This window comes from Serinus canaria, chromosome 1A (genome assembly GCF_022539315.1).
Source record: "Serinus canaria isolate serCan28SL12 chromosome 1A, serCan2020, whole genome shotgun sequence".
Lineage (NCBI taxonomy): Eukaryota > Metazoa > Chordata > Aves > Passeriformes > Fringillidae > Serinus > Serinus canaria.
In genome coordinates, this window is record NC_066314.1 from 46,466,923 (window position 1) to 46,477,353 (window position 10,431).

At 43.2% G+C, this 10,431-nt stretch overlaps 1 protein-coding gene across 1 annotated transcript; it reads left to right on the plus strand.

Annotated features, from left to right (window-relative positions):
• The first annotated feature begins 1,764 nt into the window (after positions 1–1,764).
• Positions 1,765–9,936, plus strand: DDX47 (DEAD-box helicase 47). The gene is made up of 12 exons (XM_009086584.4): positions 1,765–1,923; positions 2,472–2,565; positions 4,010–4,198; positions 4,863–4,934; positions 5,425–5,543; positions 6,058–6,129; positions 6,249–6,365; positions 6,516–6,662; positions 6,968–7,105; positions 8,506–8,576; positions 9,116–9,245; positions 9,336–9,936. The coding sequence occupies exons 1-12, from the start codon at positions 1,831–1,833 to the stop codon at positions 9,453–9,455; spliced, it is 1,362 nt and encodes a 453-aa protein (XP_009084832.1). The 5' UTR covers positions 1,765–1,830; the 3' UTR covers positions 9,456–9,936.
• The last annotated feature ends 495 nt before the right edge of the window (positions 9,937–10,431 follow it).

Sequence of the window (10,431 nt, forward strand, 5' to 3'; positions counted from 1 at the left end):
TATTTATTTTATCATGCATGAATGCTCTCAACAGCAGTTTAGGACAGGAGAAAACTTTCATTCAAATACATCTGTTGACAATGGGGAATTACACAAACTGGAATTTCACCAGAACAGAATTGCTCCACCCTGCTCCCCACTAAAACAGCACCATATTATGTGGGCAAGGAGTTCAGTAAAGAATCACAAGCAGTGGCTTCCTGTCACATCCCTGAGTCCATTTCCTGAGGCATCCCAGTGACCCTCACAGGGGTTCATGCCTACGTGCTGGCCAGGCTTAGCCTTTAGCACTAACAATAAACAGCAAGCTGATGGTCAGGCTGCTGTGATATTTGAAACATATGGTAACAAAGAGCATCTACACAGGGTGGTTTGGGGTTTTTTTTCTTTTTTTTGTTTTAATTTATCACTGCTCCTGAGCACAGTGGGATGCAGCAGTTTCATTTTGACTCCTGCCCATGAATTGTTTCAGGTTTCCTCTTCTTTCCGTGTCACGCAGGGAGTTCGTTCCTATTTCCTCTCACTTTCCTCATTGTTCTGGGCGCAGAGGAAATGCCACGCTCGGAATGAATCCAGGGACAGATGCTGCAGAGTATCAGCACTGCCACTGGGAGCACACCCAGACAGACTTCCCAGAGACAGAGGGGAAAAAAAATTTCATAATTCATACTTCAAAAATTCACACTAGCAAGTATCATAAACAGAAAAACAATCTGGGACAATGACAGCTCTTTTCTCCCTTCCCATCACTAGTGCTTCGAAATGTTTCATACCAACACATCTGAAGCACTTAATTTGTTCTCTGTGAAAAATGCCAATCACTTGTTTTTAAAATTTTTAAAAGTTTAATAGTAATAAAATGGCTATAAAAAGAGTAATATAATTAAAGTACTAAAAATTTGAACAATTGGGATTATGACAATATGAGACAACAAAACCAGTGTTACGGACAGTCTGGGTCCCTCTTTCTGGGCAAAATAAGCCCAAAAAAGGACACACATTAACAGAGGATTAACCCTTAAAAGCAATAGCCCGTTGCATATTCATACACCTCATACATGATGCATAAATTCCATTCAAAAAAAGGATTTTGTCTGGTCAGTGTCAACTTCTTCTTCTTAATCCTGATGGCAGCTTCAGGGCTGAGCGAGGCAGAAAGAACTCGATAAGAGAGCAATAAATTCCTTTTCTCTGAAAGATTAAGGTGTCTGATTAAGGTGTCCTCTGGCTGCTATCTTGGTGCGAGTCCTCTCTTAAAAAAAGTATCTTATATAGCATAGCTTCTATTTTAACACTATGTTATAACCTAAAACTATATTTAACACACTACTTAAGAAAATTAACACAGCATAACTTTCTAATATATATATATATAGAACACATATAATATTCATTTTAATTTTTGCGAAAAGCCAATCATAAAATACGCATTTTTCACATTCTCTATATGCGTTATGGATATAAGTTTATAGATATTCTTGCCTTTTTGTGCCTGGCCAGCTCATTTTGCCTGTTCTTTCACCGCTGTAGAAGGCATGAGCTGGGAACAACACCAAGCACTGCCTAGGCCGTGCAGGGCTGAGTGCAGGCCTGAGGCTTGGCCGCTCGGGTGGGCGGGCAGGCTTTCCCACAGCCACTTCAGGGTGCCCTTGTCCCGGGAGAGGCGGCTGGAGATCCGCAGCCCGCCCTTCCCTGGGCACGTCCCGGCGCTGAGGGAGAGCCGTCCGCCCCCACTCGGCTTCTCCTGCGGAACTACATATCCCGTCGCTCCCCGGGGAGGACTACAGTTCCCAGAGTGCTCTGCGCTGCATCCGGAGGGCACGCGCCAAGATGGCGGCAGGAGAGGAGGAAGGCTCGGCGGCGGAGCCGGAGCCGGAGCAGGAGCCGGCGGCGGAGGAGCCGCCGCGGAGCTTCAAGGACTTGGTGAGGCTGGGCCGGAGCTCGCTGCGCTGTCCCGAGGAGCAGCGTCCTGCTCCCCCCGCGCGGAGGAGGCCGGGGAGCTGCCGGCCTGCCCGCGGCACAGACACGTGCGGCGGGCAGCGGGGTCGGGCCCGGCAGGGGCTGCAGGCGCTCGGCCGCTGCCCCGCTGCGCTTGGCACTGCTGCTCCCATCGCCGCTACCTTCAAGTAGTCGCAACTTAACATGGTGGTTTTTGTTTTCTTTGATCGTGGGTGAAGAGATAGGCGTGTGTGAGGAGGGAAGTTCCTTGTGTAAACTAGGGTAAAACCGACCATATTCTTCCCGTCACAGTCATCTCTAACAGATTTTGAACAAATCCGATGAAGTTACGGATGGAGGATATTACTGTGAGCAGCCTGCCCTTTCAGAGAGTTGCACTGGGGGCCTGGTGGGGTTTGTCTCCACTAGATACAAGCTGGCTCTGTTGCAGCATGTATTTCATTAAACCTGTGATTTAATTTAGGCCTTTTTGGTGATGTCTGTTTCCCTTTTCTCTTGTCACCAATGTCCAGGGAGTGACAGATGTCCTGTGTGAAGCTTGTGACCAGTTGGGATGGAAGGTGCCAACGAAGATCCAGATTGAGGCTATACCAGTGGCTCTCCAAGGTGAGCAGTGTACTTCTTTGATGCTGACCTGGGGACTGCTCCAGGAGCTCTGAGTGAATGAATTTTGCTGAGTGAGAAGGATCAGGGATGAGTGTGTCCCAACTTCTTCATTGTTGAGGATCTCTGTCCGGAAATAGTTTTCATGTTTATTCTGTGTCCTTGCTTGGAATACTAGTTTTTCCTAAAACCCTGCCTGCAGCCACAAACTTTCAAATGGGTATAAACATTGTTCCTTGAGTGTTCACTCCTGTTGTGTAGTTCTGACACTCCACGTTAAATAGAAATCTTATTAATCATTTGAATTGCTAGTCCACATTGATTATCTTGTTGTTGAAATACTCAGGGATACACAGGAAGCTTCCAATAGGTTTTGGGCTGTACTGCTTCTTATAGAGACCTACAGAGTGTTTGTGTGTGACTGAAAGTGAAGATGCCTTGACTGACTCCTTAGTGTGTATAATTTGCTTTGCTGTGAGCAGGCAACTCTTTGAATTTAGATTTCTGAAGTGAAAAATAAACCAAACCACAGTGACTTTCTGCAAGCATTCTAGAATTAGAAAAAAATAAATTACTGAATTCAGCAGACATTTCTGCCTCTAGAAATATTATTTTTTTAAACAACCCCCCCTGAAAACACTCTCAAGGAGGAAGGAACAACATAGTGACAGAATGGGAACAAACTTTCAGTGTCTGCTCTGTCCTAGCATTTAACTTTTGTCAGACTCTTTTACACATATAAGATTCTCTTGGGAAAAAACAAACACAAAGGTAAGCCTGCATGCCTGAGGAATTGTTTCCAGTGTAAGGTATATTGACAGCGTGTTCTTCTCAGCTGCATGAGCTTAGGAGGTCATAATGGATTCTATTGATGAATTCCACCCTGTTGCCTGCATTGTTTTGGGGTAAAAGACTTTCTGTCCTACCCTTCCTACTGAAGGAACTGGTTTAGATTACCCTGTTAATCAACGGCACAATTGTGCCTGTGAAATGTGAACCTGGTAGTGCTGTTGTCCTGTAGTTTGTGTGACTGAAGTCTCAAACACCACAGTCTGTTTCCTTGTAAGCTGGTAAGCAGACAACATTTGGACTAGAATAGTGAGGTGGAGTCATTAAGCTGTAAACTGATGTCAGATTTGAGACATTATAAAGTGCAACTTATTTTGAACCTAAGGTTTGTATGAAGCCCTTTATATTAACTAGAAAATTGACTATTGAGACTGTAATCATTGTACAAATAAAATCACAGTCTTAAAAATGCTTCAGAGAGATTCTGAGATTCTTTGGTTTGGCCCTTTGTGGTTTTTTGGGTTTTTTTACCTTCTGTGTGTCTGCCTTTTTTTCCTGTCCTTAGGGAATTCTTGTGTTTTGTAGCACACTGCTTTAAAGTCTTCTTTCTCTTTTGTGGATGTATAACAGGTTTTTGCCCCCTTGCTCCTTCTCTCAGGCAGAGATGTCATTGGACTGGCAGAAACTGGATCTGGGAAAACAGGAGCCTTTGCTTTGCCAATTCTGCAAGCACTGCTGGAAACACCTCAGCGATTATTTGCTCTTGTGCTCACACCAACAAGGGAGCTGGCCTTCCAAATCTCAGAGCAGTTTGAAGCTCTTGGGTCCTCCATTGGTGTTCAAAGCAGTAAGTAGCTTCTGAGGTATTGGACCAGTTTTTCTGAAGAGCAGTTTGTCAGCTTGAGAGTGCAAAGATAAAAATAGAGGATTTGTATGAGGGGTTGAACAAAGTGTGAGAAAAGCTTATGCTGCTGGAAGACAGAGATCTGGTACCAGCTTTGAGAAGAGACTGTGGTCTTTCCTCATGGAGTGGTCTACAGCTCTTCTGCATTCTACGTCTAAATAGTTAAAGGTGGAAGTAGAAGAGTGTTCACAATAGTGGGTTTGTGTCCATGAAATTGCATAGAGCTCCCTCCTATGGTGTGATGGAGTTTAATCTTCCTTTCAGACTATCTGTATTGATTCTTCAGATAATCTCTCAAAAAAAGCTTTGTGGGTATTTTTAGGATTCCTAGATTTTTGCAGTTGAGTTAAACTGCAAGGAATAGATTCTGCCTGTAGCTCTGCAGCTGTGAAAATGAAATACTTGTGGCCAGTAAGGAATGAAATGCATGGCTTAAGAAGCCTAGGAAGGTCAGATATGCTAAAACAAAGTAAATTCTCATAACAATAAGTAGCTTTTCATTTGTACAGAATTGCTGTGCGTGGTGGGCAGTCAGAGTAAACGCTTCAGTGCCAGGGAAGGGCTGGTGCTACACTGAGGTATTCACTCCCCTCTCTTTGTCCTGCAGCGGTTATTGTGGGTGGAATTGACACGATGTCTCAGGCTCTGGCCTTAGCCAAGAAACCACACGTTATAATTGGTAAGTTGATGTGCTGGGCATGTGGAGTATGCATTTTATCAAACTGTGGCTAACCGAGGAAAGCAGAGTTCATCCTTCATTTGTGTTTTGTCCCAAGCTCTGAGTACTGGCTTGTTAATGTTTCTAAAGTATCCACCAGTAACTTTGTTGCTACAAGCTCATTCCAAAGCACTCCTGCTAGACCTAAAGTGCTTTTGGCTTGTTTTTTCATTCTCCTCGAGTATTTGAAATGCTGCTCTCATCCTTCACAGTACAGCCTGTCTACAGTCTTTTTTGTGTCACTTCTTTTTAGGACATTCTTCAGAGAGTCTGACTCCATTAGTCTTATTTCAAAACACTCTCTGAAGATACTCTATGAAAGAGTTATTCCCACAAAGCAATCTTTACTTTTCCTGGGCAAAGAATCCCATTTCTGTAGTGGGCAGCTGTCTTGCCTGTTTGGATCTTTTCCTCTGCTTTCATTCTGAACTTGCTCTTGTGCTGTTGGTAGCAACCCCTGGCCGTCTAGTTGATCATCTGGAGAACACGAAGGGCTTCAACTTACGAGCTCTGAAGTTCCTAGTGATGGATGAGGCTGACCGTATTCTTAACATGGATTTCGAGACCGAGGTAGGGATCTGCTGAAAGACGGGTTTGGAATGTTGGTTGAGTGCCTTTGAAATCGCTTCCTACAGGCACATAGCAAACACTGAGCTGTTCTGTAGGGAATAGTAGTGAATTGTAACTAAAATCTAATAATTACACACAAGTCTGTGGTGGGATTAGAACGTAGCAGAGTACTGCAGAGCACTGCCAAGACAGTAGGAGGCACTTTGTCTCTGAAATCCACTGGTGTCTCTGGAGTGCCTGATGTAGAATGTAGTTAGTGTAGAAAACAATCACAGACACATTCCTGCAGAAACATTGCCTGATATTTGCACTGTTGATGGACTTTTGAAGTTCACACTGCCTAATTGTCAACAGGATATCAGCCTACACATTCCCTTTAGAAGAGAAAAAAATTGTTCCTACTGTATGTTTACACATGCCTTAGTCTCCATGTGGATTACCTTTATATTTGTGGAAGGTTTGTGTCTTGCTTGCTTGTAGTATTTAGTATTTCAATTTCCTTATTTTTTTACAGGTGGATAAGATATTAAAAGTGATTCCTCGAGACAGGAAGACATTCCTATTTTCTGCCACCATGACCAAGAAGGTGGGAGCAGACTAATCTGTTCTAGTTCTCCTTCCATCAGGCTATTCTCTTAACTAGACTGTATTAATACAATTTTTTGACAAGATCTCTGTCCAACTAAATTTCATTGATCTTACCAGGTTCAAAAACTCCAGCGTGCTGCTCTGAAGAATCCTGTTAAATGTGCTGTTTCTTCCAAGTATCAGACTGTTGAAAAACTACAGCAGTACTACATTTTCATCCCCTCCAAATTCAAGGTAATGGTATTGCTGTTTCTTCTCTCTTACTGTCTTTTCTTGCTCCTACATCTGTCCAATATCTTTTCATTTTCTGAGTCCTAAACTTAATGTTGCACATGTGATTATCTCTGGGTTTTTTTTTTTTATTCTCCCTCTATTTCTTTACAGGACAGCTACCTGGTTTATATCTTGAATGAACTGGCTGGTAACTCTTTCATGATCTTCTGTAGTACATGTAACAATACTCAGAGGACTGCTCTACTGCTCCGCAACCTGGGGTTCACTGCCATTCCTCTCCACGGGCAGATGAGTCAGGTATGGGCAGGAACCCTCACAACAGAGTAGGCAGGGGGCCTGGGGCTTGGGAAATGGGCTGCACCATACTGAGTCACACCTGCCCTGCAGGAGGAGTATTTCACAGCTAGTGGACTGGACTGATCCATTGAAATTTAACTAATGTGAATGCTGACACTGATTCTGTAATACTTAAAAAATAAATTTGGGAAGTGGAATTTTTGAGCAGTTTCTCCCCCAGTTCTTTTGTGCCAATATTTTAACAAGAGCTAACTAGAAACTAGAGTGAGTGTTATTCTCCCATTCCCTTTTTGTCCTTTTTCCAGAATAAACGTTTGGGCTCTCTGAACAAGTTCAAGGCAAAGGCACGTTCTATTCTGTTGGCTACTGATGTTGCAAGCAGAGGTCTGGACATCCCACACGTGGATGTGGTGATAAACTTTGATATTCCTACCCACTCTAAGGTAAGCCTGTGTGCCAGCTGAGAGCTTCTGGTCACTGGGAGCAGATAGACAAAGAAGGTGGACAAAGGAATAGAGACATCTTTTTTCTGTTCTGTTGACTGGAAGCCTAATTCATGATTCTGTACATTGAAAGGGGTAGTTCAGCCTCTGCTATTGAGTTGGTATCTCTGTTTGCATGGTCTCATGGCCTGGGTTGTAGAAGTGATCCCCTAAGTGAAGAGGAGAAGTAAGAAATGTTCTATGTCTTTGCATTTCTGCTCAGACTGTGTTTTGCCTTTTTACATTAAAGGGCTTTGGAAACAATTTTAACATGTTACTAGTTTCATGTAGTCATCTCTGTGTCCGTGATCCAGGTCTGCCGTCATATTTTAAACTGTGTTTAAAAAAAAGAAAAAAAATTAAATTCTCTGATTATGACATTCAGCAAGCATTTGGTTAAGAAAGGTGTCCTTAATATGTCTCACCTTCATATCACAAAAGTACAGCAAAAGGAAAAGAAAGTAAGTTACCAACTTTCTGTATGGAAAGTATGGGGTTGTCTCAGGGATGTGACTGTTCCCCAGCTTAGTTCCAGAAAGCATACCATTAACCTGCATTTCAGGAATTGCTGTTGTTGCTTACAATGATTAAAGATACTGTGCCTTGCAAACAGAAGAAAGTGTGGTAGGTCTTTTGAAGGCACTCCTTTTGTAAAGGCACAAAAGTAAGAAAAAAACTGTGGGGGTTGCAGCTTGAATGGTGTTATTATGGTCTTTGTGCTCTTCTCTCTCTCATCTAACCCATAGAACAGATCCTTTCTTACAGTCCTCTCTCTGCAAATCCTCTGTGGAGAAGGGAGTATTTTAATTTCCATAATGCAGTATAAAACCTGGAAAACAGCCTAGAACCACATTGACCAAAGATGCTTGATAGATCAGACTCTTCTAAATTATTCTCAATCATCCTCTCTTTCACCATGCTGGCCAAGTCTGCTTGTCAGACAGTTTCTCTGGAAGATGCACTATGCAGAGCACTAGATTCCAAGACTGAAAATGCAGGCATGGGGTCACTGTGGATATTAGCTTTCCAAGGAAGTGATAGTGAGTTTTAGCTTTCCAAGGAAGTGAGAGTGAAGTCTTGGTGAAGGTCATGTATTGCAGCTTTTATCCTGCAGTCTGGAATAATTGGATTTGGTCTTCTCATTTAGAAAGAGAAGAATTCAAATGTTAAAACCGAAGTTGTGCCTCCACTTAGGCCTCGTCTCAAAATCTGCAGTCCCTCCTGAGCATTTAATGCTGGCAGTATGTTCTTAACATTCTCTTGTTCTTTCCTAAAGAGAAAATAGGTAGGCTGATCTGCCATAAGATCTGTTCAGTGTTTAGTGAACATATATTATTGCTTATCAAGAAAATTCTTTCCAGGATTACATTCATCGTGTTGGGAGAACAGCTCGAGCTGGGAGATCTGGCAAATCTATCACCTTTGTCACACAGTAAGTGATAAAATTTAACAGACTTACTCTTTCCAGCTGTGTTTCAGAGCAGAAAATATCTGACCTTATTCTGGGTGAGAATAAAATACTGCTTTTCATTTTGAAGTGCCAGTTGGTTTTATTTAGTTAAAGGGGAGAGAATTCAAAGCCTGGGGTGGGGAGGGAAGAAAGTCTAGAAAAATTCTAGAAGCAGGCATTTATTGAGCAGAACAGTTTATAACTGGACTATGAAATATATTTTTATATTTTTTAAATATATAATGCAGGTTAAGTAACTTTGGTGGGTGTTTTATAAACACTGAAGTATTTGTCTAAAAAGAAAATCTTTCCCAAATACTTCTGAACAAAGATGAGATGAGCTGGATAAATCAGAGAAGCCATGCCAAACAGCATCATTTGGATGCAGCTGAGCTGCTTGTGAGACCATCGTCACAAACTAAGTGTCTGTGGGCTGGAGACAAGGGCTGAAGTCTGTGAGTGGTGACAGCTGAGGCCCTCTCAGGAGGGCTGATTCAAGCTGATGCCTTGTCTTTCCTCAGGTACGATGTAGAGCTGTTCCAGCGCATTGAACACCTGATTGGCAAGAAGCTGCCAGCATTCCCCATGCAAGAGGAAGAAGTTATGATGCTGACAGAGCGTGTGGCTGAGGCCCAGAGGTTTGCTCGAATGGTGGGTGCTGGCTTTTTGACCCTGTCCCCGCTGTTGTGGCCTGAATTTCTTCAGACCAGACTCTGGGTCAATCTGTTGATTGCATTGCAGGAGCTGCGGGAGCAGGGAGAGAAGAAGCGATCTCGGAACGACGACGACGACACAGAGGAGGCTATTGGTGTCAGGAATAAGGTGGCAGGAGGGAAAAAAAAGAAAAGGAAAGCCTTCTAGTTTGGTATTTGAGCAGACTTTATTTTTCTCCTTATGGCTATCTGAGCTATCAGAAACAGTCTACCAAGCCATCTCCAGGGGATTTTGTTCAGAACTACATATGAAATTTGGCAGTCCCTGAAGAAAAAAACCACTTTTCTTCCTCACCAGCTACAGACTGAGCTTGGCCCATGTTGGTACCATTGCAGCAGTGTTCCTTTCAGGGACACCATCAGACACCATCACCTCTGGCCTGGAAGCAGCTGTGGTTTGGCCCTGCTCATTCTCTACGAAGTGCAGTGTGAGTGCAGCTTTTGCACTGCTGCAGCCTTCCCACTCTCCAGTCTCACTCAGTGCATCTGGAGTCAGATCTGTCAGGAGAGAGGGGAAAAGTTAAAAAGAAGTGACTGAGTTTTCACAGCACAGCTGTGATGCCCTTGCCTTGGTGAAGGGATGTGTTACATTGAGAACTTAAAATATATTTTGCTTAATTGTAAAGCTACCTGGTTTTCCTTGTCTTGTCACTGCCCTGTTCTGTTCATTTTGTGTATCAGCTCTGCCAGAAGGTTTTTTTCTTGGGTCAATCCTAGCAATTCAGATGTGGCATCAGTACCTTAGATTTGTCAGCTGAAGAGCAGTCCAGCACAGAGAGAACAAGCTTCAACAGGATGAAACATTCACTGGCTGGAATTCCATCCAATACCTGCTAATGATTGACACCATCAAGGATAGGTCTGGGTTTTGGGTGGGGTTTTTGTGGCCGATTCTCGTAGTACTTACAAGTGAACACAAGAGGGGGGTATTTACGTGGGAAAGTGTCCTGGTTTAGGGCAAAGCAACGCACGAGCTGGGAGGTGCAGAAAAACAGGTATCCTGGAAAGCTTTGTTTCCCTGGGCAGGGAATTTTGTCACTCTTAGGCAGAGTTCCATGCCAGATAAGGAGACTTTTGCGAGAATGAGATAAATGTATTTGATATAAAACCAGAAGGTTACTGCT